The sequence below is a fragment of the Cyprinodon variegatus genome, unplaced genomic scaffold, assembly GCF_000732505.1.
Source record: "Cyprinodon variegatus isolate N-32 unplaced genomic scaffold, C_variegatus-1.0 Scaffold41, whole genome shotgun sequence".
NCBI lineage: Eukaryota > Metazoa > Chordata > Actinopteri > Cyprinodontiformes > Cyprinodontidae > Cyprinodon > Cyprinodon variegatus.
In genome coordinates this window covers 390586-417447 of record NW_015150494.1, presented here as the reverse complement: position 1 = coordinate 417447, position 26862 = coordinate 390586, and the positions used below count along the sequence as shown (strand labels likewise).

At 39.8% G+C, this 26862-nt stretch overlaps 1 protein-coding gene across 2 annotated transcripts in view; it reads right to left on the bottom strand.

Moving 5' to 3' along the window:
* Positions 1–905: 905 nt before the first annotated feature.
* The window catches only part of LOC107081817 (phospholipase D1-like), a 77169-nt gene continuing 51212 nt past the window's right edge, over positions 906–26862 (bottom strand). For both annotated transcript variants that reach the window (XM_015370117.1, XM_015370116.1), the window contains exons 4-26: positions 26617–26756; positions 26417–26528; positions 26271–26336; positions 25171–25229; positions 24925–25017; positions 23260–23412; positions 23016–23165; positions 19905–19988; positions 19026–19107; positions 18601–18711; positions 18341–18523; positions 16835–17048; positions 12659–12787; positions 12451–12569; positions 11999–12112; positions 9170–9280; positions 7821–7909; positions 6498–6611; positions 6365–6414; positions 6146–6280; positions 5917–6070; positions 3508–3625; positions 906–2559 (exon numbers count right to left, since the gene is read on the bottom strand). In XM_015370117.1, coding sequence (XP_015225603.1) covers positions 2335–2559; positions 3508–3625; positions 5917–6070; positions 6146–6280; positions 6365–6414; positions 6498–6611; positions 7821–7909; positions 9170–9280; positions 11999–12112; positions 12451–12569; positions 12659–12787; positions 16835–17048; positions 18341–18523; positions 18601–18711; positions 19026–19107; positions 19905–19988; positions 23016–23165; positions 23260–23412; positions 24925–25017; positions 25171–25229; positions 26271–26336; positions 26417–26528; positions 26617–26756 — 2805 coding nt within the window. In that variant the 3' untranslated portion in view covers positions 906–2334. The remainder of the gene's footprint in view (positions 2560–3507; positions 3626–5916; positions 6071–6145; positions 6281–6364; positions 6415–6497; positions 6612–7820; positions 7910–9169; positions 9281–11998; positions 12113–12450; positions 12570–12658; positions 12788–16834; positions 17049–18340; positions 18524–18600; positions 18712–19025; positions 19108–19904; positions 19989–23015; positions 23166–23259; positions 23413–24924; positions 25018–25170; positions 25230–26270; positions 26337–26416; positions 26529–26616; positions 26757–26862) is intronic.

The following is a 26862-nucleotide window of genomic DNA, read 5'->3' as shown; positions in this document are numbered from 1 at the left end:
AATAGTGCATTTCCAGAGAGACACAGCGATCAAAGATTGAACAGAGAAAAATCAAAGACACGAGCTTATCAGAGCGTCTGCAGCCTGGACGCCCCTTCAGAAGATCTCTATGAGTTTCAGTTTGTGTAAATCAGCAAAATGTCCATTTTAGAGAAAATTAGAAGCACGAGAGTGAGAGGTAGAGGCAGCGAGAGGTAGAGAAGACAGATAAAATTAATAACCGTTTAGGTTTAAGGTTGAGACAGGCACACCGTTTAGCATCAATCATGGCTTTAGAGGAAACCTAGCAGGCTTCATGCTGGGATCTGCTGGAAGTAATGGCAACACACTGCTGTCATGCTGTCAGCTACATGGCTCCTTGTTCTTTTTTTTTTAATCAAACTTGCAGCTTCATGCAGATCAACAGGCAGACAGGAACGACTCCTACAAAGATCAAGGCTGCAGTGAGGAGAAAGTTACATTTCATTCTCAAAAAGGTGATAACTTTGAAGTATTTTTTAAACCTGCAGAGATCAGCCAATCATTTCTTGCCACTAGGGGGCAGCAAAAAACAAACAACAAAACTGATATATTACATCTATGGAAACACATTAGGCTTTTATCTTGGGTTTTTGGCCAAAAATAAGGACTTTTCCAAAATTAAGAATATATATTAATCTTGATTAAATCGGGAAACTTAAAGCTTATGAATAAAAGAAAAAGGAAACAAAGTTTAAGCTGAACTTAAAGTTTGAATCTGAAAGTAAAATGAAAATAAAATAAAAAGCTCTAAGATTAATAAAAAGTTAAACATGTAAATTCTCAATTTAATTAAACTTAAACTGAACTCATTCTACCTTTCTTTTTTTAAATTTCACATCTTCAGATTTAGCATTTTTGACAACTTTGTTAAAGTTAAAGGCTAAGAAAAAAATGTTAGTATAGAAAAAAATAAAAATATTTCTTTGCATTTGTCTCCTTTATGTCCTGCAGGAGAAACCAGCTCAATTCCTTTATGATCTAATTAAATCAAAACAAATATTATTCTAAAGCCAATTGGACCCCAAAAACAAGAAGCAGAAACGCCAATTTGTCTGTTTGACCACATTTTAAGGCAGGAGGAAACTCTAAAAAACATAAATGAACACAAATAGTGACGCCTCCACCCCCCCCCACATCTGGAAAATAAATATTAGACATTTATGACGTCAGTATGCCGGATTTTTATGCCACTCTGCTGCCATCTAGTGGCCCGAAAAATGACTGCAGGTTCAAAGATTTTAAAGCAGCTGCTCCTTCACTGAATAAAAGTTAATAACACATCAGTAACAAAAGGCTCCACTGGACTCATGCAGCACGACAAGGAAAAACACAATCTGATCTTGGATCAGTTAGGTAGTCTTGGAGGCAAAACTGTTGATTTTTTTTGGAATGAAAAGAAAAACAAAAGATAAACAGATCTAAATTAAAGAGATACATGCATAATATAATCTCTATGCAGATGTAGCACATCACATATAGAGAACAAGTCATTTAAGGCGTAATCCACAGTCTGAGGAATGTAAATGTGTGCTGGGATCTTTGTTTTGGCACTTTGAAAAATAACAGTTAAATACGAGACAAGTTTGATCATCTTCTTCATCTTTTTCGTCTTTTTTTAATCCAGTTAGTGTCTTTTTTTTTTTTAGCAAACAAGCTGCGTTTCCCAGCCTCGGATGATGCATAGGGGGGGCAGCAGGAGCAGAGCTGCACAGTCAGTATCCGACCAGGAGGAAGCAGACTTTCAGGCATGGTGGAGTTTAACTCTGCGTCTGCTGGGCAGTGTTTCCACCTGATCGGGATGATGATGATGATGATGATAGACTTGAGGCCAAGCTGGTGGAGGTTTTACAGTGACACGGACCCCTGACCGCAGCAGCTGGTTGATTCATAGTTTGAACAAAGAAAGGGTTTCTAGTACAGCCTGCTGTTTTGGAGAAAATCTGGCATCTCTGAAGAGAAACTGGTCATTCCTCCGTTTCCCTGGAATGTGAAGGGATGATTTTTCCAGAGGAGCTTTAGAGAAAGAAAACGGCTGCTTTAACTGTAGTGTCATTTGGGTTATTTTACCCAGGGTTGAGCCTTGCAGGCAGATTTTCTCGCTCTTATTTATCTATTTTTTTTCTCACCAATGTGTTTCTGTCTTTGGCAATGCCTAATCATCAGGCTGGATCTCCGGCGGGTTGATTAGTGTTAATTGAGCTCGGGGACGTGGATCTGAACCCAGCTGCTTCCTGCCTTCATGTGATTCAAGCCTGAACAGTCGTTTTCTTTCGGACCTCCAACATGGCGTCAGCGATGAATCAAACAGGCTCCTCAGGTCCACACCTCCATGGGAACCATGGCCTCCTTGGAGCCGATGGGAGGGAGAAGGTTCTGTTCGCTCATGAAGTACAGAGGGAACTGGACCAGGAAGCCACGGATCTTCTTGAGCTCCTCCCGAGCCTGAGCAGGGTCCTCTTTGGCCAGAGCCGGCTTGGCCAGGAAACCCTCCAGCTCCGACATGCTGCGGACATCGCTGGACGGCAGACAGCAGAAAACCTGGAGGAGTCAGAGAGAAGGAATGGAGTGGGTCACATAAAAACACACAAAGCAAAATAACACTGGTCCAGTCCGTTCCACGTCTTAGGAGGAAGTCTAGACGTGAGTCCACAATCACTCTAGTAAGGAAAGCTTATTTCTATATCATTTTTGAAAGTTTGCGTAAATCTCGTCTCCACTTAAAAAAAAAAAAAAATGCACATGCACAACCCTGTACCTGCTCCACAGAGGGAAGGCCTATTAAATGCTTGTGAGAGCGTTCACGAGTCCATTTCTCCTCGTGCACGCTCTGTTTAAAAGTTGCTGCTTGCATCAATCATACAAGCTTAGTTTCCAAAAGAAGATTTGCTATTTTTCCACTATGTCAAACTCACCAGTGGTTAGTGAAAATGGGGACGAGCACAAACAACATACATGTTATATTAGCATTTGACAATTTCCATGAGCCCTTCAACGATTTAATAACTACTGTAAATTAAGTTGGAAGTTAAGAAAAAAGGTAAATGGCTAACTGAAAAGTTAAAAAGTAAAGTTAAAAATGTAATAAGCAAATGAGTAAAAAATATAAGTGCCTGTTATAAGAATTAATGTCATTAAGGATATGTTGTAACAAAAAAATGTGTTTCTTTCACTCTGGTTGTTTTCATGAACCTCTTTTGGACCACTTTTGTTATTTTTCTCAACATATTAGGGCATGTGGCCGTGTCTTTTTATGACATTTAGCTTCATTTTGCTATAAAAATATAGATATTTTTGAATGTTACAAAAGTAATAAGGTACTGTCCTCTAAGAAAGCTGACTGATCAACACCATTCAGCTCTGATTAGTTCCCAGGGGCCCAAAACATTGAGGATCCTCCAGTTCAATCCCCAAACATTAGAGCCTTTCCAGGATCTTAGGGCCGTTCAGTTCGCGGTGGCAGAGCAGGAAGCAGGACGACGGACTCACCTTCTGGTAGATGGAGGCGTTTTTGGCACAGGTGGTTATCCAGGTGTCCTTGTAGAACTGGTCGCTGATGGGATCGGACACGTCGATGGACGGGTCGGACTTGGCCCCGAGGACCATCCTGAGGGAAGATTAGGAAGAGGTTCAGAAACAGAGGAGCACTAACCTGATCTGAGGTCAGCTTTAGAGAAGCAAACCTGCAGAACTCTTAACATGGAGAGAAATAATAAAATCAGAGCAAAGGATGAATGCTACTTCGCCTGAGGACCAAATAACGTTTGTCTGAATGCGACGAATCACTGCAGCCGAGGCCTGACATCAGTCAGCAGTGGTGGCCTAGTGGTTGGAGCATTGGGCTTTCATGCCAAAGGCTCTGAGTTCAAATACCACAGAATAAGAAATTAATTTAACGTTTAATGGCTCTTCTGAATGATTTAATGTAAAATATGGAAATAACATCTACAACAGCAGGGAAACAAGTAGTACAAACTTTTTATACGTATATGGGGAGTGTTGACCTAATAGTTAGAGCAGTGAGCTTGTGCTCTGAGAAGGTTGCAAGTACCCGGTTTGATCCCCACAGCCTCCACTCTGGGTTCATGAGCAAGACCTTTAACCCCAGACTGCTCCCTGGGCGCCGCGTGATGGCAGCCCACTGCTCCCCAAGGGGGATGGGTTAAATGCAGAGAGTGAATCTCCCCATTGTGGGACAATAAAGGGATTTGCATATTTTAGTTCAACTATGAGCTTTAAATCTTTAGCAAGGCTAACTATTCTTCTTCTACAATATCCATCTTTTTGTTTCCTGTTTTAAAGGTTAAATTATGTTTGTTCTTCTTAATTGATGCAGTAAATTAATAGTAATCTTGGTTCCTAGCCTTTATTTTGGCTCTTGACATTTCGTTTTAGAGCAGGAAGCATGTCTCTTTGAACTGAGAAGGTTGCATCTGGTGTGGATGGAAGTAGGGTGAGCAACATATCGAATATACTCGATGTATCTCGATTTTTCCCACTCACAGTAGATAAAATGACTCTATAGCAACCATCGAGTACAAATCCACATGACGGCCTTTCACTGGGAGTTTTATTTTTCCCCACACACTTTGAATGCATCATAAACTCCTCCTCCAAACAGGATTACTTTCTACACTACAGTGAACGGAATATGGCGACAGCAGGTGTTTCAGCTGAGCAATATACAGCAGCGGTTTGATTTCACGCAGAGGAAGTCGGACAAAAGGCACTAATTTGTAAGACGTGCTGCAAAAACTATTGCAGAAGCAGTGCAAATTTATTCCACCACCTAAAAAGTCGTCTGCTGCAAAAAGAAGAATGTTGTAAACTCCGCTTTTCAGCGTCTGTCTGAACACAAATAATACGTTAAATAAGTCAGCTGTGAATCCCATATGAGAGAGAAAGGAACAGATGGAGGGAAATCACAGAGGCTATTTATTTCCTTATTTAAATGCTTTTTAGACGCTCTAATCCCTGTGTCTGAATTTTACAACTTTCTGTGCTTCTTTATAATTCCCAGCATGTAAAGATCAATGCTAATAGTTTGGAGATGTTCTAATAACGCTCACATTTTTCGACAGTATTTCCACTTTTGTTTCTGTAATTTTAGATCAATTTCTTTTTTCATCCTGCATTTCTTTTTATTATAAAAACAAAGCCCTGTCACTAAAAGCATGGTTAAAGCTGGTTTATACACAGAAACCAGGTCGTCTGCGTGTGTGTCGCAGTGATGGTAAATATGCCCCGCCCCTTCTGCAAACACTCTGCTGCATCTCTCCAAAACTGTAGGTGACTGCAGACAGTGCTACAGACAGGAGGCCTCTGATTGGTCAAATCTGCATCCGCTCTACACTACGCGTATTTCCTGTTTGGTTCCTTACAGGCTTGTTTTGTTTGTATGACCGCCATTGTGGAAAACGACTCCTGAAAATGGACCAGCTAGAAGAGCGAGGTGCGTGAGAACGCTGGGACCCTTTTTCCACCTGGATCCCCGCTCTTTTTGGCCCTCATGTCCCTCCGTTGTCGCACAAACATGCCCCCACTTCCTCACCACCTCGGCTGCATCTCCACCCACAGCTAGTTCCTGATTGTCTCTCTTGCTTTGTGGCGTGGAATAACATAGCGCAGACCACGCTTCAATATTGGGCATGAATCAAAAATGTCTGCTTCAATCTCACTGGGAAACACTGCTGCTCGAGTATAACTAGGCCTTTAGTGTGAGGGATTGCCTTCTAGTCAATGAGTCGATGCAATCAACTGGTTTTCCTTAGTTAGAAAACTTTGACTCAATCTGGTCAACTGTAAAGTGCCTTGGGATGACACGTTTAGTGTCATATAAATGAACTGAATTGATTTGAATTCATATCTCCCAGCCCTAGATGGAAGGCGAGTCGCTACCTGAAGCAGTGGAGGCGCAGCTGCAGGGCGTACTTCCCGGCCTTGTACGGCTGCCCGTCCATCACGCCATCCACCGTCTCCGAGTCCTCCACGATCACCGCCACCTCGCTGTCCCTCTTCCCCAGCATGCTGCGGTCGTTGATGTTAGCAGAGCCTGCAGACGGAAAGAGTCATTAGCAGCCGTTGATCCAGCATTCTGTCACAGCCGCGGCTGCAGAGCAGTGTTTACCGATGATGACGGTGTTGTCGTCGGCGATGAGCATCTTGCTGTGGACGTAGATGAGCTCGGTGACCAGCGTCCCCTCCAGCTCGGCGTGGGTCCTCAGACCGGCGAAGGAGATGTAGTTTATCCACTGCCCCCCCACTGAACACCACAAACCAGACACCGTTAGATCTTCTCTGCTCGTTAACACTGATTGGTCTCCAACACTCAGAGTGGATGACTTACTCTCTTTCTGCAGCTGGGCGATGATGGAGCGATCTCCTTTAATCATGGTTCTGCACAGATAAAAGTAGAGGATCCATCAGAGAAGTGGAACCACGACCCGCCTGGCGTTCAGCGACGGGATGGGAACACCCACCTGTAGTTGAAGTGCATCACAGCCTGGATGGCGCTGCCCCCCCCGGTGTTGATGTTGCCTTCGAAGCCCGGCAGCAGAGGCGTCACCACGTAAACACGGTACTTCTCACCATTTCTACAAACCAAAAAAACCATCTAAAGGTTCATCAAAGCAGGAGCAGATCAAAGTGTTCAATGACGTCTTTGTTAAAACTTTTCTTTTCCAGATCAGTTGATCAGTAAATCCTTCAGGTTTGTCTCTACTAGCTTTGCTGTTTCTGATGGTTAAACCAAAATCTGGGCAGTTTAAAGCTACGTTCATACCTGTTAGAATAATTGTATATAAATGTATCTGTGTAGTGTTATCATGCATAAAGCTGTGTGCTATGTGCATGCTTTCACAGCCACCTTTTCTGAAGTATACTGTGATTTGTGGACTTGCTTTTGGGGGGGTTGTGGCTGATTTACGAGCAGCACTCAACCTGCTGAACTTTGGTGAACAGCTTCAACAGCTTAAACTTTGACTGAACCCTGAGATTTAGAGGACATGTTTGCTGAGACTGCAAGTCTGAGTTCCTTGTCTTGTTTCCCCCCCATGTAGTCTCAGCTGGGACCACTGATTCCAATAAATACGCTGGGACCGCACAGTGGGTTGGAGATTTGTAAACTCCGCAGTCTCTTCCTACTCTCCTCGCGAGTAAACTAAATTAATTGTCTCTGTGCTTTCTTTCTTTCCCTGTGTGTATGTATGATGTTTTAAGTGCTTAGACCTGACAACAACTAACTGATTTGAGCAGCAAAAAAAGCTTCTGCTGCTTCATTTTTGATGCATTTACACATTAAGGTCTGACGCGCCTCAAGAGCAGCTGTGACGCTCCTGAGGCGTGTTCAGTAAAGTGTGTCCAGATGTGGCTGATCAATGGTGTAACGACACAACAATAGGCCCATAAGCAACATTATGTGGGTAGGATCCATATGAAGTGCAACACGTGATAAAGGTTCAGGATACAGCGACAGTTCTATAAATCGGCCAAGGAGATACAATTATGCAAATCTCATTGGCATATCATTACACAACACACACGGAAAAATAGTGGCTGCTCTGTCACCAATGGTTCCATCCAAGGTGCGCAGCCACTATTTTGGTGTGATAACTTAGTATACGTTTGATTGGTTGTTGGTATACGTCTATTTTGAATTTATTGAATTTATAGCCCCGCCCCCCCCCCTCTAAATGTTAGTTCCTTAGAAACTGGTAAGAGATGCGCTCAACCACACACAGCAGCCATGTTTGTACTACGTGGGAAATGAAAACAGAGATCCAACGCTGGCGGTTTCACTCTACCTGTAGGCCTTGATGATGCGTTCTGCTATAGCATCTCCTATCTTGTTGTAGACAAGCTTGTTTTCTGCGCAGCTGATGAAGAACTGATTCTGAAAAGAAAAAGTGAATCATAGATCAGATGTGAATTTAATCCTTAATGCTTAAAGAAATTTACATTCTTGACTTGTTCGGGATAAAACCCTCCCTGCTGCAGACTGAACAAATATGTTTTTTGTAAAACATATTAGTTAAAGTCGTAGGGAAGCGGCTGTTCCAACCGTTGCATTTCCAAATTCTCCCCAGTGCACGACTTTACACGAGTGAATAAAGTGAATGTGATTGGTCGATTATCAAGGGGGCGGGATCGTTATGGCGGAAGGTTCACAAGCTCTTTGGTTGTGGCCGGTTTGTCAGCAGCATCTTGCTAACCAGTTAGCAACTTAGTGCTAGCAGGAAATTCCATTGGGACCAAGTAGCACTAAATTGGTGACTTAGAAACGACGCTGTCAAGGAACGCTATGGACAGAGGAAACATGCAAGAGGAGGAGAGTTTAGTGTCGGAGGTCGTGGATGAGTCTCCTCCGTCATCCATTTTTTATTTAGAGGAGGAAAGCGGGGATGAAGATGCTGTGGAAGAGGACGCCAGGGCGGCAGAAGCTTGGTTTGGTGTAGAAGGCTTCCAGCCGTACATGTTTGAGCCCTTGGTTCAAATATGTACGGCATACTACAATATGCAATTTATCTAAAATGTAAAAAAAATAAAAAATTAAATGTTCAAATCAAAAAGTTGTTAAGCCATAAGCTGTGATAATCATTTTTTGGCATTGGGTTAAAGCCGATGTTAAAGCTGGTTTACTTTGAAACTGTAGAAGCGTACAGGCATGCACAGAGCATCTGCTGCATGCCTGTACATTCTCTGCAGGATCAGCATCGTGGGCCATGAAGGACCAGACTTTAACAGGATCACAAATGCTAGCTTAGCCAGTGTGCAAATAAACTATAAATGACTAAAATATGATCCAAATTGATATTATTTGAAATTTGTCTGGGTTATTATTATTTTAAAGCAAGAAAAATCCAGAAATCCATTATGGGCAACAGAAATACTTGGTCTGGATTCCAGGCCCAACCACTATGGCGTCCACATGGAGCATTTCAGAGATCAATACTTTTGGAGTATCGATACGTTTGACCCCCCCACATATATACAGAATACACTGTAGCTGAAAGCGAAGGCGATCATACAACATAAAATATAAAAATGAAAAAAAAAAAATAGTGCTAAACACTGGCGCTTTCTCATCTATTGCATGACACCTTCATACATCTCCAGTCTCTCAGAAAGACCCAGTATTCCAACAGAAACACACCTCAATGTAGATGAAGTGCTTGCTGTTCTCGATGGCGTGGACGTAAGCGTTATGGATGGACTCCTCATGGTATTTGATACCAGCCGACCAATCTGACGCAGAGCGAAGCACCTGAGGAAAGTAGGTTTAACACAAGGAAAGATCAACAAGAGGAACAACTTTTAACCAGGTAATAAATCTAAATATGATTTGGGTTTGAATGTATTGAGGATTACAATTCCCACAATTCAATGAATAGCTTATAAAATAATTATTTAAATGTCTCAATCATGTATTAAAATATAAATACGCAACTAGTTCTATGGGCCTCACCTAAATATATAGATTTTATCTTCTGAAGTAAATATAATAAGTTCATGATGTAATGTTTCTGCGCTCAAGTGCACTGTGAATTAGTTTGTTACACATCCATCAAGGAGGCAGGACTAATATTAAACATCAATATTTAGTTTAAATCTTGACTTTAACCCCTAGAACCCTACAGACCCACTGTAGGGTTCTACGTGACCTACGTGACAGCTGCTACGTGACCTCGTAATTTTAACAAACCCCCAGTATTGATGTAAAAAACACATTTGGCACAGTTTGGTGACATTTATGGATAAATGTGCCAAAATGGCCTCTCCGCCTAAGAAATTTCTCACTAATACCATTCTAAAATAAATATGATTCATCTGATTGAGTCCAAATTTGGTATATTTTTACACAACATTTAGATGTAAAAGTCTGTACTACTTTTTTGTGCTATAAATAATATTTTGTTAGTGTTTTGCAATGTTTATTTCAAAGAAAATTTTGGCGAGGTTCAAAAAATGCAAAATATTTTGTATTTTGTCCCTAATATTTTAGGCAGGGTCAAAGCTACAATGGTGCTGACACCAGAAAACCATTCTATGACATCTTACCTTTACAGACGTACCAAAAGTTTCTTCTTAAATCTAATAGCTTTGAGGCTATAAGTGATTTACTTTTGTGTGTTTTTGTCAGGCAGAAATTTATTTATACCCCCTGAGGGTGTAAGAGGTTAAGTAAAAGAAAACCAGGAAGAAGTTTTTTTCTTTTCATCTCGCTCAGTGAGAATCAGCCAATCAGACATCAGTGTTTCTATGGAAGCGGCCCTAGACCCGCCTCTTTGACTTTGATGGATGTGTGACAGTTAAATTCATGCTGTTTAAGTGCACACATTAAAAACACTAATTATTCTATTAAATCATGAAATATTTAAATCTACCTTTTAAGATTAAATCAATATATTTAACTGAAGACATATATAATTAATGACACATTTTAATAATTATTTCATACGTAAATCAGTTTTTGCATTGCAGCACTCATTACCCTCCATATGACTGCAGTTACTGGACACCTGTGTTATTTTGGATCAATATTGTGAGGAAGGAAAACATTGCAAAGCTTATTTATAACATAAACAAATATCATGTAAACTGCTAAAACTCACTAAACCATTGGAGGTAAGGCATGGGTGTTGCGATACGATATGTGTAAAATACGATATTATCACTATATTTCAATATAGCAATATATATTGCGATATTTTTCTTGCTATTAAAATTGAAAACATAGATAAAAAAGCAACCTCTGTAAATGGGCTCCAAAGCAATATCTGCCAGAGTGTCGGTAAAAAGGCAGCCCATTATCCCTCAGTTTTAGCTTTAAAAAAATCAATACTAGGAACTAAAATATTAATATTATATCAGGCAGCCAAAAATCATGATATATTGCCAAAATGATTTCCACACTCATATAAACTATTTTATTAAATATTGCAAACAGGCACCACATAATTGAAAGTTATATTTAAAGACTGTTTCATAAAAATTCAGAATCAAGAAAAGAACTTAACCCATTTACACTGTTTCCCTGAAAAATACCATGTAAATTATAAATTATTTCAGATACTAGTACAAAGCCCTGTGGGATGCCAAAAAAAAAGAAAAAGGAGTAAATTAATTCTCCAATTTCTGACTATTAGGTATTAACCAATGACAGATGAATTAATTGTATTCTATGTTTTTTTTTTTGGAGTTGGCATCAACCTCAAGGGAAAAAAAATTAACCGGCGGAAAAACGTTCCTTATTGTTAATTTTAAAGGTATAGAGGTCGATCTTTTATTTCCAGGTGGATCATCTCAATAAGTGGTCCTCCTAATTGTCAATCATTCTGGTGATATGTTTACATAAGACCGTCCTACGTCCCCGTCCTGTTAGCTATCTTTTTCTGCGCCTCTCAGGCGTATATCTGTGGTGAGCTACGGTGTCAGACAGTCATTGAATCTCACCTTACTCACTGCGGTTCTTTGAAAATGGCCGATGTTCGTAAAAGAAAAAGTGTCTACAAAGATAATAAGAAAAGAAAAGCCTCAGAAGAGGCAGATATATCCCATAATGCTTTGCGTGGAGAGCTCTCCTCGCAAAGCATTATGGGATTTGCTGTCACAGCAGCCTGCTCTCACCATAGAATGTCGGGTCACTACAGCGGCAACTAATAACAAAGATGGCGCAGGCACCACGCAGTGCAGGAGGAGTTACATAACCAAAAGACAGTGATCATATGTCTGAACGGTCGGTTAACTGAGCTCACTATAAAGTCCACTATAAAGTCCCTGCTCTATATAGTGATTGAGAGATTTAGGGGTTAGAGCAGATGTTCAGACACAGTAAGCTTGTATGAGATATGAGAACAGCAACTTCTAAACAGAGGATCATCCACAATACCTTTAATGTTCAGTTTAACCAAACAAAACCAGTTTAATAGCATCCGGTCTTTCAGTTAATAACAAGCAGAATTCCCAGGAACTAAATCCAAACCTGCACTTTAGTGGTGACGCAGTTGGGAACCTGGTATGGTAGCTCTCCAGCTGTGCTGTGGGACTTTGGCAGCAGGTAGGGATATGATAACGATCTGTATTTGGGCTTCATGATCTATTAATAGAGAAATAAACTGAATTAGATGGAAAACTCCTACACAAACAAAAAACATCCCTCTGAAAAAGATTTTACTGCAAAACAAAATCCAAAGAAACTATTTAAAAGCCTAAAGTAATGCTGATAAGCTACTGCTGAGGACAAATAAAATATTCTGAATAACTGGAGGAAGAATAATATAAAAAGTTGGATAAAGAAACTTAATTAAGATAAGACTAAGATTTTAATGTTAAATGATTTAGCTGGTTTATTTCTCTAACATTCTTCTAATGTTAAAGACTTCCTTATCTTTAGTTAATTACTTTATTGTTTCAGCAAAAACTAATACAACTAACCTTGTTGAAATTCCAGCGCTGGATAAAGTGTCGAGCCACGTCTCGAGCCGCCTTCCCGTGAACGACAGAAGCGATGTCATGCCAAGGCATTCTGGGAGTTTTATGTCTGTCTATGAAATCTAAACGAGATTAAAAAAATGGCTCATAAGGATCTGAAAATGAAATAAATCGATGGTGTTGGAGACGCAGACCTCAGATGAATACTTACCATCAAAAGGTTTGTCCAGCTGGATCCAGTCCTTGTACACAAAGTTGCAGTAGTCTTTGCCGTGCCAGAACCTCGTGTCTCCAAACAGATCTCCCACACCTGTATGAAGACTTCGCACAGACTGGTTCCCTAAAAGGAAGAAACAATTTATAAACATTTACTTTAAAAATCAGCCCAGATTATGACGGCAATGCTGATTGGAAACAGATTTTTTAATGAAGTTCTTATTCTAGGAATAAGAACTGAAAGTTACCAGTAGTAGTTACTATAACTAATAGAGTTTAAAAAAGGCTCATAAGCCTAAAATATGATCATTAAACCCAGAACACAAAAAGTAAAATGGCTACGATAACTATCTATGAGTTATCAATCGGTCTGTCTTTAACAGAAAAACCTTAGCCTGATTCGACGTCCAAACTATAAAAAACGTTTCCTTTTCATACAATGTATTCAAACAATTGGTTTCAGCTATATGCATATATTCGCTTCCTGATTCATAATTTTAAAGGCTTTTTTTGGGGTTTATTAAAATAAAAAGGGCAAATTTAATACAATCTAAATTTTTTAGATCAGCCACATCCAGGAAAAACAGGCACATCTGTCACAGCTTGACGGTTTAGACCAGCGTATGGCTGACGTATGAAAAATCAGGCAAAAACGCTGGCATACATTGGATAAGTTATGGGTGAGTTTTGGATAATTTATCAGCACGCTGAAGCATGCAGGTACACGGCGGCATACGGCGATGCATGCCAGCCTATTTCATACATGGGCCATAAGTTACAGGTAAGTTATGTGATTGTTGACATACATTAAGTGTCGTGGCATCCAGCTTATCCAGAACCTAACTTGTGTATAACTGATGCGTAATTTATCAAGAACTTCTCTCCATCGCATATCAAGGTATCTGACGTGTTCCAGACGAGCGCTGAACGTGTTTCTAAATTCCAGCTACTGTATAATGGCGTATTGGCAGCGTTTTGGTATAAAGGGGGTTCACAGGAGGAAACCATCAGTTCTCCTCCAGACTTCATCCCCATCATAGGGTGAGCCAGAAGGTGAGAGTGATGGATCCTCCCTGTGATCACGCCCACCACCAACAAACTAGCAGACATGATGCTGAATCTGCTGCGACTGCAAACCTTCTTTCTTTCTTTCTTTTAATTTTTTGGTTGGTGATAAACAGCAGCTAGGTTAATACCACGATCAAATAAATCTCTTTATGCAGACTGGGCACCTCTGGGCGCATCCCTGCCCCCATCAGGACACTGGCTTGTGCATCATTTCATGGGCGTTACGCTGCCGTGAGTTATGCATAAGTTAGGCTGTTGTTGGGCATAAGTTCTGGACTCGTTATGAATATGCTATGTATACACCCAAAATTGAAAAATAAATAGAAAGTTCAGCGTATGCCAGCGTTTTAGGAGATTCTGGGACATCAGGCATACGCTGGCTAAATCGGCAAGGTTTGACAGGTTCTTAATCTAGAGGATTTATGTTTGAGCTTTAATGAAATCTTCAGGTTACTTGTTAACCATATTTGGCCCTGCAGAACAATCTTTACTGAGGTATAATAATCCAGTTTGACTCCGGCTAAACCAGTTCTGTTAAAAAAAACATCCTACATCGTCTGCCTTGAGGGATTGAGATCTATATTTATAAAGAAGTGCGAAGTCCACCTGATCGCATATGTAATGTTCCAGATGGTCTCTGTTCAAAAGGAAGGATCAACCTTTGACAATAGAAACAAAGCAAAGGTTGTCAGGTAGAGGTCAAATCCACAACAATGCATGCTGGGAAACAGGTAGCCTCTGGCCATCATGCTTCCGGGTGGTCACACCGACTCACCGGCCTGGCAGTGGCCGAGCGGCGTGGGCGCCCTCAGCTCCAGCAGCCTGCTGGGAATCAGTGTTTGCTGGCTGTTGATGCTGGAGGACCAACCTGAGCAGACCGCCCAAAGGACAGAGATAAATACCAACCATCCTCCACTGCCACAGCTACATCATGATGCTGAACTCAATCTACTTTTTATGCAAATTGAAAAAATATATCCTCTAAAATTGTTCTATGCTGGATTTTATATTATTGAACATTATTAGTGAACGCCTCAGAAACACTTGTCTAGTCAGTGCAATGACACTGGTCATTATAAAGGATACAAGAAAGCCTTGCTGCTCAGGAGCAAAGTATGAAGTTAAAGGTTTTAATTTTAAAGCAGGGGTCAATGATGTCTCATGTGGACCCGAAACTGATGCAAAAACAGAAACAACAACTTCAAATCTTGTTGAGAACTTTCTGGTTTACCGTCGCAGCTTTTATAGTTCTTACGGTAGAGGTCACGCGTCTAAGGAAACCTAAAGACGAATTCCATGAGGGTTTGGCTATACCACGGGCAGTGGCGGATCTAGGGGGTGGCTACTTGGGCTAAAGCCCCAGATCTCGCTTCTGAGCTGATCCGAGAAAAATGTGCAGTACTGGAATTCACCAATTGGTGGCAGCATGCGCAGGAAAGCAGCCTGTAGCATTCCCATACAGAAGAAGACGTTGTCACCACTAGCTGTTCCTAAACAAAGTGACGTCCCAGGGATGTGAAGCTCTGACTGACTTCCAGACGTTCTTTGTCCCGGTGTTGTATGAAATTCTGTTCCCCTTGTGTCGGGAGCGCGCATTGAAGCCAGAGAGGCGGACAAGAAGGATGGGACAATTTTCACTGCACTTCTGATCGATTTCTGGCTAAAAACAACTCCTATAATGATGTCAATGTTGTAAAATCCAGTTTAATCAGCAGCTGTTGTTTACAAAATTGTAAAATAAATAAATGAGGTCCTTTAAGCTGTTTTGGTTTGTTTTTTTAACGCCAAGATAATCGGCCTTTTTCCAACTTTTGTCCCTTCAGCCAGACAGAAATAAAAGTCAGTCACCAAACACAGTTTTACAACTCGTATCATTTTTCATTGGTGATATAAGAGGATGGTAACCTGCTGATAGCAGGATTGAGGTGAGAATGTAGAATGAGAATGTAAGGACATTTCTAGTATACTACATGCTATAAAAGTTTTTAAAAATCTGGAAACAGTTGCTCTTTATTTCCCATAGATGTGGGAGGAGGGGAGGAGAGAATGGATATTTCAGCTGCCTGAAATAATCCGTTCCCCCTCCATAACATAGGAAGAAATTAATTCACCTGCAACTCTTTAACTGTGTTTATTCCTCTCTTTATCAACAACAAACCCTGTTGATATGATGACATTTGATCATTATTTGCCAGAGTTGTGAGAGGGGAATCATATATTTTAACCACCTGATATAATCCTTCCTTCAGCTTGACCTCTTTACACAAGTAAAAGTGAAAGTATTTGCTCCAAAAACTACTTAAAGTTTAAAACTATAAAGTAACCTTAAAAAAAAAACAGCCAGATGCCACTATATGAACTGAAAGCTCAATTTTTTAGCTATTTCTAAAAATTCTTTGAGATAGGGCAAAGGATGAGGGAGGTCTTGTTGGTCTCCATCTCCCGATACGCTCTCGCCTGTGTCCGACCTTTCAGACATTTCAACATCTTTGTCTTAATCCAACATTGTAGCATGGCATAGACAATTCACGTTAGCAGTTTGAAGAACACCTGCTTGCTTCTGATGATTTCCTTTAGCTAACCAATGAGTGTTTGCGCTCTATGACTCATCCAATTACACTAGTTTTCACTAGATGTGGGTGGAGCCAATGATCTGCATTGGATGGAGCACATGACGGGAAATAAATATTTATAAACATTAAACCTAAGCCAAGATTAACGAGTAACGCTTGTTTTAAAAATGTAAGGAATAGAAAGTACAGATACTTGGCTAAAAATGTTATGAGTAGAAGTCAGAAGTAGGAAGAAAAATAAGTAATAGAGTAAAGTGTAGATACCTAAAAAGTGTACTTAAGTACAGTAATGAAGTATATGTACTTCGTTACTTGACACCTCTGTATATATATATGTGTGTGTGTGTGTGTGTGTGTGTGTGTGGACTTGTAAAAGTTTTAATTGAACAATCTTTAAAGCAATACCTTTTAAAGTTTGGTACAACTGGTACAAAAAACAAATGATGTTAAAAGCAAAGTGTTGGTTATTGCTGCTATAAATGTCAAACAGTCCTGACTGTATTAGTGCACAGAGACTCGCTCAGACTCACTCTGGTCTTCCTCCAGGTCGCTGTCACTGTCGCTGTCAACGCGAGCCAGTCCATGTTTCTGCAGGCGTTTCTTAATGCTCATCCTGGTCCTCTTAAACCTCCCCTGACCCTTCAGCCTGGGCTGGTCTCCAGAGTCTGCCGCCGTCCGTTGGCTCCTGGGAGAGCTGGTGCTGCCATTGGCTGAAGCAGCGACGGTGGAGGAAACAGCTGCAGCCTAAATAAGTCAAAGATAACAGATGGAGCCTTAGTTTGGTTGATAATGTTGGTGATGCTGGCTGATTTAAAATAGGGGAATAGTAATCCCAGATTCAGGTAAAATTATTGGGTTTTTTTGTTGCAAAGTGTATGTAGAAGGGTAACTGGACACAGCTATGCTTTTGTTTCCTCCACTTAGAGTAGAATCTGAAGGAATCCTTGTGCCATAAGCCAGGATAATAATTTTGGGCATTGGGTTTGATGTCAAAGGTGGTTTCTTTGAAACTCTAGAACCTTCTTCAACATGCAATCCTGCCCCCTCACCGTGCACAGAGCCACTGCTACATGCTGGTGCATTCACCTTTTAGTGCAAGCTCTGCAGGATCAGCGCATCGAGGGCCCTGAAGGACCAGACTGTAAAGTCTGCTGATAGCTAGGTGGACCTAATGGCTCTCTTAGAAACAGATTTTAAAAACAGACTTTCTGCAACATTTCTCTCTGAGGTTACAGGAATGACTTGGCGGTATCAGACTGGAACCACAGAGCATAGTTGGTTTCAACACAATCTAATTTAATCCAACTTAATCTACATTAATTCAAAAGCTAATCTGACCACATTCTAAACTCGTCAAGATAAACTTTGCTTCTCAGACATAAAATCCAGGCTAACCTGTAAAATCTTTGCACCATTCAATTGATTCTTGTTTTTGAATTTGTGTTCGCAGTTGCTTAATTATTTAACTTTCACTAATTTAGTGTAGAGTTTAACTGAAATATGTTCTGAGTTGAATGATTTTTGTTAATAAGTTCTTAGATTATAAATGGAAGTCATTTTGAATTTATTCTATATCACGTGTGCAGAGTTAAATGTTTGAACATCATATGAGCTACATTTACACTCAGCGTGTTTAAATCCAACTGAAATACGAATTTTACTTTTTTAAGTTTAGAGAAAGTGTTTCCATCGCCTGTTTTGTGCATTAACCTTTTTTTGCAATAACCAAAAATCCCCTACAGCAGGCTTGAAAACAAATTTGATTTTTCAGAATTTAGTAATTTCTTATGTGATACTTTAAAATGCACAATAGAAAAAAACACCTACTTTGATTGTTGTCTAAACACACAGCTGGTTGGGCATTTGTTCACAGAACAATATATGACAGTGCAAAGGTTCTTTGATTAAAAAACATCTGTTACAACTGCACTTAATTGGCTGTCATTTGTTTGCCGCCCCCTGGTGGGCGCTGAATGTAAAGTCTTTGAATAGCAGAGGGAGGCCTGTGTAGGAGTGTGTTGTGGTGTTTGTCAGACCTGCTCCATTTGAGAAATGGTCACACTCCCGATGTCCGTGAGTCGATGTTCCTCGTCGTCCCAGCGGCCGTACGCCAGGTCGATCCCACCCACGAAGGCCACAGACTGATCGATGACGATGATCTTCTCGTGGTGTGCCCACAGATAGACGGCGGAGGAAACGTGGTCCGGGTGGCGCATCACCTGATGATAAATGAAGACGGAGCCGTTCAGAGAGGAAGTGGAAAAGGAGATGAAACCTACAGGGAAAGGGTTCGAACCTTGATGTTGGGGTGCAGGCGCAGCAGTGTCCTCTTGCTGTAGCCGGAGTTGATTCCCAGAGCTAACTCCACCTCCTTGTACAGCATCACAAATATCCGCACACCTTGTTCCTGGAATAGATTTCATTCTCACCATTACAACTCCAGTTTATGCTTTCTGTGTTAGACTGTAGATCAGCATGTGTGAATGAAAACTGGAACAGTCTGCACTTAAATCCTCCATTTATAATTTAGTAAAAACATCTTAGCTTCTAACTTAGGTTTCAATCCAGAACAGTTTGGATAAAAGTCCTAAACATGCTGCATAAACTTTATCTCCTGATTTAAACGGAGATCCTTTCCTTCCTTCTCAGTTTTTTTTTTGTTTTAAAAACGTGCCTATCCCACATTAATCATAATAAACGGCCTAAATGAGCCGTGCTCACCGCTTTGCGCCTCAGGATGCAGTCCAGACGCCATCGGTTTCCTTCAACGACTGGCCTCTTCAGGAAGATCTCAGGACTCAACCTGCACAACCAAGAACCGCTTTTATGTTCCTTTATAAACCCAATGTTTTATACATTTATTTCTGCTGTCGATCAATCCTTATATTGCAAACTCAACCTCTATTTTATTTTGAAGTCTTCCATTCATCTTAAACTTAGAGCACAATGTTCCAACAAATGTCTGACTATAAGGGCTGAAACAATTCATTGGATTAATCATGATTTATTAATAATGGATATAATTTTGTAACTGAATCAAATCCTCACCTAGAATGTGGCTACAGACTCTAAAATGCAATTTGCTAATAGAGTGACCTACTTACAGCAGTAATTTAGACAAAACTCAACAAATATAGAATAAAAATATATTTTTTACAATACAAATCATACAATATTTCCATGTATATTTTATGTAGAATAACATGTATATCTTTTTTGTTTTGCCATTTTTAATTCATTTAAAAACGGCAATAAGTTTTTTTCTATATTCCAAATGTTTGCTAAAGTTTTTTTGTTTTTTTTTACAGCAAACTTTGCAAGTTCTTCTAAAAGGAAACATTTTTATATCAGCATCTTTTTAAATAAAACTAATTCCTGCAATTTTCTGTCATCATTTATCACAGGATGTAGCATCTTTTAAATGCAGACACAGCAGAAACTCCTCATTAGTAATAATTGTACGGCAGTGTTAACGATAGCTTGAACCTCTGACTGGGTTCAGCGTCACGCTGTAAGTGATCCGTCTGAGCAGAAAACCTCCCGTAGAGGTGACCGCCAGCCGCTCTGCCTGAAGGGAGGAAGCTGTGGTTAAACGCTCACCACCAGTCTGTGATGAAGATTTCCTCTTTGGCCGCTTCCAGAGCGTCAGCCACGTCCTCCATGTAGGTTTTACCATTTACATACCTGCAGAGGACAAAGACAAACTTCTCTGAATGGGTGGTAATGATCTGAGAGCCTCAGGGAGCAAATCAGAGAAACTTTGTAGTGGCAAGATAAGAGTTTATAAAGCTACAATTTCCAGCTAATGATGTCATGGTCTGTATACTTCTGATTGATTAATTCACAAAATTCAAATTACACAGAAGCACACCACTATATTTGAATATAACCTCTAAAAAAACAAACACACACACATCAAAACATTTTCTACCATAATTTAATTTAATCTGTTTCCACTTTTGTAGCAAAATGCTCCAAATTTTAGTCCCAGATTCAGGATATTTCAAACCAACCTTACTTTTTCTGTTCCTGCCTCAGTACTTAAAGGATAGCCATTTTTGTTCCAACCTTCTTAACATTTCATGCCTAAATTTAAGTCTTTGTTCTCAACATTAAGAAATTCCGAACAAACAAAAGCAAAAACATTGTGAAAAATTGGTCATATTGGGTCATTATGCAGACTAGAACCATTCCTCACAGAGGCTGAAAGGCCGCTCAGAGAAGAAGAAGCCATTACTCCTGAAGTATGGAGTCAATTTTGTTCCATTATTGTTGCAAGCAGAGAACATGTTTTTAAAACTGAAATTTAGAAAAACACATTTTGTAACCTGAATTGTTAAAACAAAATCCAGAAATGTAACTTTGCTGTTTTCTAACATGTCATTATTTCATTTATTCTTAGGTTATTTTCTTTATTTATTTTTTCTGAACATTTAACACAATTTTTTAAATCTTTTTTTCCAAAAATTTGTATTTCTTATTTAGTTTTGATGTTCAAAAACAAATTGCTCTTCACTACAAGCCCAAAGCAAACATTCTCCTCTGCTGCAAATGCCTACCAATAAAAATATTGTTGCTAATGTCGAGCAGAAAATATAGAAATGCTTCCTTGCTCCTCACTCCAGAGCGAAGCCTGCGCTCACAAGTGAAGAGAATGTGATTAAACTTTTATGTAAAAAAAAAAAAATGCTCATAACACTGAATCAGACGAACAGAAATGTGAAAATAATATATCATATATATAAAAACATATTTTCAATTACATTTGAAAAAAAGTATATTTTGAAATATAAGATAGCAAAATTACTGAAAAAATACATAAAAAAACAGATAAAAATGCCAAGTACACAGCAAAGTTCCTTTAAAAACCTTTAATTGATGAAAATGTTTTCTAAATTTTCATTCCTGGATAGAGTTTTTTTTTCTCCAAATTTTCATTAGTTTTTTCAAATTTCCTTTAACTAAACAAGTAATAAACTTGCAACAATAATGGAAGAAAACTTACTTCATACAAAAGCAGCAAAAACAGCTGAAGCATTTGGTCTTAATGAGCAGCAATACTTGGAACAATGGGGAAGCCTGATAGGCTGAGAGCAGCCTCCCAAAGGTGAAGCATGGGACTTTACTAAATAGATGCCATCAGGGGGGGGGAAAAATTTAAACTCCATGCACAAGGAGGTCCTAAATGGACAAGGACTATGAAAGCATTTATAAATTAGTTGCAAAACAACTTAAAGACCATAAAGCCAAAGTCGTGGAGTAAAACACAAAGCAAGGACGGATCTAAGTCCCATAGATCAAATTATTTGGGTTGTGTTGTCAACAATTTTTGTAATATGCAGCAGTTCAAATGGACCAGAATTCTAAATATTGGTATTTTAATTATCCTAAGTGATGTAAAACTGGAAAAAATAATAATATATATATTAATACCAGAGAGTGAGCACTACTGAATCAGGCTCAGGTGTGTGTGAACATATTAGGCCTTTAGAGACACACTCAGGCCGTCACACAGACAGTATAGAGTTGCCCACCAGGCAAGCAGGTGATGAGCAGCTGAGTGTCACTTTCCCTCTCTCTGTGTCGGGTTACAACATCCAGACATACACATCTCTAGGAGGATCCTCACCGATAAGACACATCCATTAAACCCAACTGCAACTTTCATCCCTGACTGTAAGAAACACAAACCATCAGATATAGATTCACAAAAATGCAAATCTACCATCCTACAGACACAAACGTAAAACTGGGCCTTCGCTGAGAAATGGCGAAAACTAAGACCTGAAAACGGACTCTGCCAGCTGGACCAGATGTCGTCTAGACTTCTCCAAACTGGATCAGTTTACAGCACACGGACAAACCAAACCTTCATTCTAAAGAACACTATTTTAAAATCAAGAATAGGTTTTTCCAAAAAAAAAAAATTTTTCTTTTTCCACATAGTAAAAGTGTTTCCTGAGACTCACTTTTATACTATTGCAGTACAGCACTAACTCAAATGATTTAATACAAACTTTATAATCTACAAGACTATTGAGTTTGAAAAAAAAACTCATTTAAAATGAAACTCTGAAAAAGTTTAAATAAAAAAACAGGTTTTAAGAGTAATTCTGCTCTTTTCTCATATTTTGTTATTTCAAATAATTTTTGTCTTCAAATTGATTTTATATTTTCTTAAACTGCACTCTTTTCAAAGATAACATTCTCCTGCCTTGAAGCCCAAAGCTACGATAGCTGGAGATTTGCTTTTTTTTCTATTTCGAGAATAAAGTCGTAACATTACGACAATTAAGTCATAAAATTATGAGACTAAAGTCGTAAAATTACGAGAATAAGGCACAATATTACGAGAATATAGTAATATTATGAGAATAAAGTCATCTGAATAATCATAAAATTACGAGAATAAATTCATAATATCAAGAGAATAAAGTCCTAAAGTTGCAAGATTAAAATCATATTTTATGACAACACTTACAAGAAGCACTTCCTTCCCTAAAATAAGGGAAGAAACTGCTTTTTTGAGGATTTTTTTAATCGCTTCCTTTATATTTTAACTTACAAAATGTGTTTTTTTCAAATCTCCACTTACAAAATGTGTTCTTCGCTAACTATAATGCTAAATAATTTTACTAAAAGGGGTTAAAACCTATTTTTTTACATTGCCATTGCAGCAACAGTGAAAGCTACAGTAACTGCCATGGTTACCATTTTGCTAGGATGTTCTCCTCCTCTCTGGCGAAGGATCCAAAGCGATGGTCTTTGAGGAAGGCGGAGCCGTACTTTTGGGAAAACTCTTCAATGGACTTACCCCACCAGAGGGCTTGTCTGTAGCTAGAGCACTTCAACACCAAGGACCTGATAACAAACACCCGCAGTTTGAATTTAAGGCAAACAGGGATGAAGATGTGAACACAATGGGTGTTTATTTTAAGAGGCGCCGTTTACAAACCTGGAGAGGCTGTCGATGCGGATGCCATGCTTGGTTTCAGTGTACTTGGAGTCCATTTTGATGTTGAACTCTTTATCGAAAAGCATCACAGAGGCGATGGCACCGGAGTCTGGTTTCATGTACATCAGGAAAGAGTCTTTCACCACCAGCCACCTGAGCACATATAGAGATATTCATATTAAACTTTTTCCTTAGGTTTTAATTCATGAAAAAGGAATCAGAGTTTCAGCAAAAATCTGACAGGAAAGCAAAGCGCATCGTACAAAAAAAGGTTCTCTAAATAAACTCTTAATGACCGAACCTTATAACTTATGAGGGAAACCCAAGGACTCTTCAATGGGAAACCAAGTTTGTGTCTTTGAGCAAATGTTTGGCCATAAACCATTGCTTTTCAGACCTCTTACCCAATATTTGGGTGCAAGAGAGGATAAGGGGATCACAAACATCCAGGAGGTGATCCGAACAATCCAGGAAGAAATAACAAATATCAAGTAGGGAAGCCCCAACGTCCAGGGGGAGATATGACATCTAGGAGGGGTCCAAAACATTCAGGACGGAATCACAAACACACAGTAAGGGAGCTCCACCATCCAGGAGAGGATATGGCACCAGGGAGGAGGTCCTAAACATCCAGAAGAGGAGCTCCACCACCCAGGATGGGATATGGCATCAGGGAGGAGGTCCTAAACATCCAGAAGAGGAGCTCCAACATCCAGAAGAGGAGCTCCACCATCCAGGATGGGATATGGCACCAGGAAGGAGGTCCTAAACATCCAGAAGAGGAGCTCCACCACCCAGGATGGGATATGGCATCAGGGAGGAGGTCCTAAACATCCAGAAGGGGAGCTCCACTATATGCTGGAGAAAACTCATGCTCTCCAAACGGAGAAGAGCAGAGGTACAGGTCTTTCACAAGTCAGGGAGAGTTTCTAGATAAACAATTCGTTTATTTGACAATTTTTTTTTGTATATAAATACCAATGTAGGCACCCTGTGCAATAACCCTGTATAATAATCCTTCTATTAAAAAAAAAAGCTGTCATATGTGGACGCACTGTATATACACTATATTATACTTTTTCTTCCTTTGGCACATTCTTCTTCACCTTTGACTATTTGAGCTGATGTAACAAGTACATTTCTCCACTGTGAGATCAATAAAGTCAATCAAGCTAACAAGATGGACCTCATGGTACGATATGCAAACATGTCTGACCTTCTGTCTATAAAGCTAAAATAAGATTTTAATCAAGGGATAAAAACACTGATATAAGGTTAACGTTCATGTGTTTTCTCTCATTCTCATTACATTTTGATTACCAAAAGTAACTTTATGGGACAGCTAGCAGCTAGCGCACTCAAAGAAAGTAAAGTTATCAGTTAACTAAAGGTTAATGGTTCCTGATTAAGCAAATCATCTAATAAAACATTATCTGGCTAAAGAAATGTTTATACAGCTCATGGATTTGCATTGTGAATTAGTTTGAAAACATTACAATTGCTCTAAATGAGGGAAACGCTAATTTGATCATATCCCAAATTCTTCAAGATAAACTTTGCTCATGTAGGGGCGGGAAATAAATATATTAAAGCTGCACAACAGCTGTACATCACACCTCGCACTCTTCTAAGAGAGAAAGAGGATCTGTGTGTGTTTAGGTGTACCGTTTGGACCAGCGGTAGCATAATCTACTTCGACCACAGCAGTTCAACCCAGGAATACGATGGCCGCCAGAACGCTTTAGCACCATTCCTTCCCTGAAAGCATCAGCAAGCAAATAGACAACAAGTAAACAAACAGTTAAGATTCTGATTCGGTAAAAGCAGATGTTAGCCTATTGAAAACTCTGCATAAAAGACGCAAAGATCGTCGCTTTCAAATGTTTATGTCTGTTAATTAAATGGACTTACAAGCCTTTTGGTCCTAAATCATGAATGAAGGAAAGCTGACTGGCAGCTATGAACTCCATCTGAAAGGAAGAAAAGAAAAGGTCATTTCAGTCTAGAATAAAAGCTGAAATCAGAAGCCTTCCACTTAAGGAAAGCTAATTAGTAAACGGCCTGTACTTTTAAGTCAGGGGACTCTACAGCACTTTATTCAGTCATTCAGCCATTCACTGACAAACTGATGGGGGCAAGCTACAGTGTAGCCACAGCTGTCCTGGGGCTCACTGAGAGAAGCTAGGCTGCCAAACACCCAGGCACCACCGGACCCTCTGACCACCATCAGTAAAATTGGGGGAAGTGTTTTGCCCAAAGACACAATGATAATGAAAGTCGGAGGTGGGGTTTGAACCGACAACCCTTCAGTTGCAGGGCAAACTCCTGCATTCAACGTCCCTATCGCCTCCCATAGTTTTATAGTTTATGCCGGAGGTCTTCAACAGGGGGTCCGCAACCCCCTAGGGGGTCAACGGAGCTACTGCATGGGGGTCGCTTAAGTTTTTATATTCCTCCCTGAAATTTTTTCCACTAATTGAAATGTCTTTAAATACACATCAACATGAATTCAACACACTGTAGTAAACAGATAAATGGAGGCAGAAGATGTCTTTCAGTCATCAATGCACACATTCAGCGACACACAGGAGCTCTTTCAGGTTAGGCACTGTTTCATTCACAACACCTGTCCCATCAACCAGGAATCAGAAATACTTTAATAATCCCAGGGAGAAATTACTTTCATTACATTAATCCATCTGTAACAGAGTGACTATAGGACCAGTTTGGTATAAGACAATTTCATCAATATATGTAATTAGGGGGTCCGCGTTCGATCTACCCATCAGTTTGGGGGTCCTTGAACTGGAAAAGCTTGAAGACCCCTGGTTTATGCTCTTAGCAGGAGACAGTTCTAAAAGATGAACACTACATATCTCTAGCCTAGTCGAAGTCTAAAACATACACCGAAACATTTTAAGATGGAAAACCAGAGAACAAACTGAAATGTTACAGAGTTGTTAAGTAGCAGGATATGATCATCACTTCAAATCAGTTTCAGCTGGCATTACCATGTCGTGGCAGCTCCTGTACATCGGCACCTTCAGCAGGCTGTTCAAGTAATCTTCAAGTTTTGTCTGAAACAAAACCAACAAAACATCAATAACTGAAGGTCAACATGAAAGTATATTCAATGAAATCGAGCTGGGAGACAAACCCTCAGACTGGAAACGTAGTCTCCCCTTTGGCTCGTCCCTTCTCCCTGGGGGAACTCTGGTATCTCTGCCATCTCCGTATTTGGCATTGTACTTCTTCTTTTTATTGTGTTTCTGTAAAAAGACGGATCTTTACATCAGTCAGAAAGTTTCTGGTTAAAAGTTTAAGAAGTAGAATGAAAGACTAAAACCAAAGTTTTACCCTCGGGATAGATGAAGCCGTGTGAGCCTCTTGTATAACTTCAGGTCTTTGTGAAGGTCATGAAAGTGTTTCTCTTTCTTCTTCACGTACCACGTAAACTCCCCGTGCTTCAGCTCGATCGTATACAAAGCTGCCGACGCCTGTCAACAAGACGGCCTACAGTCAACACAGCATTTTTTAATCTAATTCACAAACTTCTTTGGAAGCTAAACTCCAAGGAAAATTATAAAACTGGAAAAACTTGAC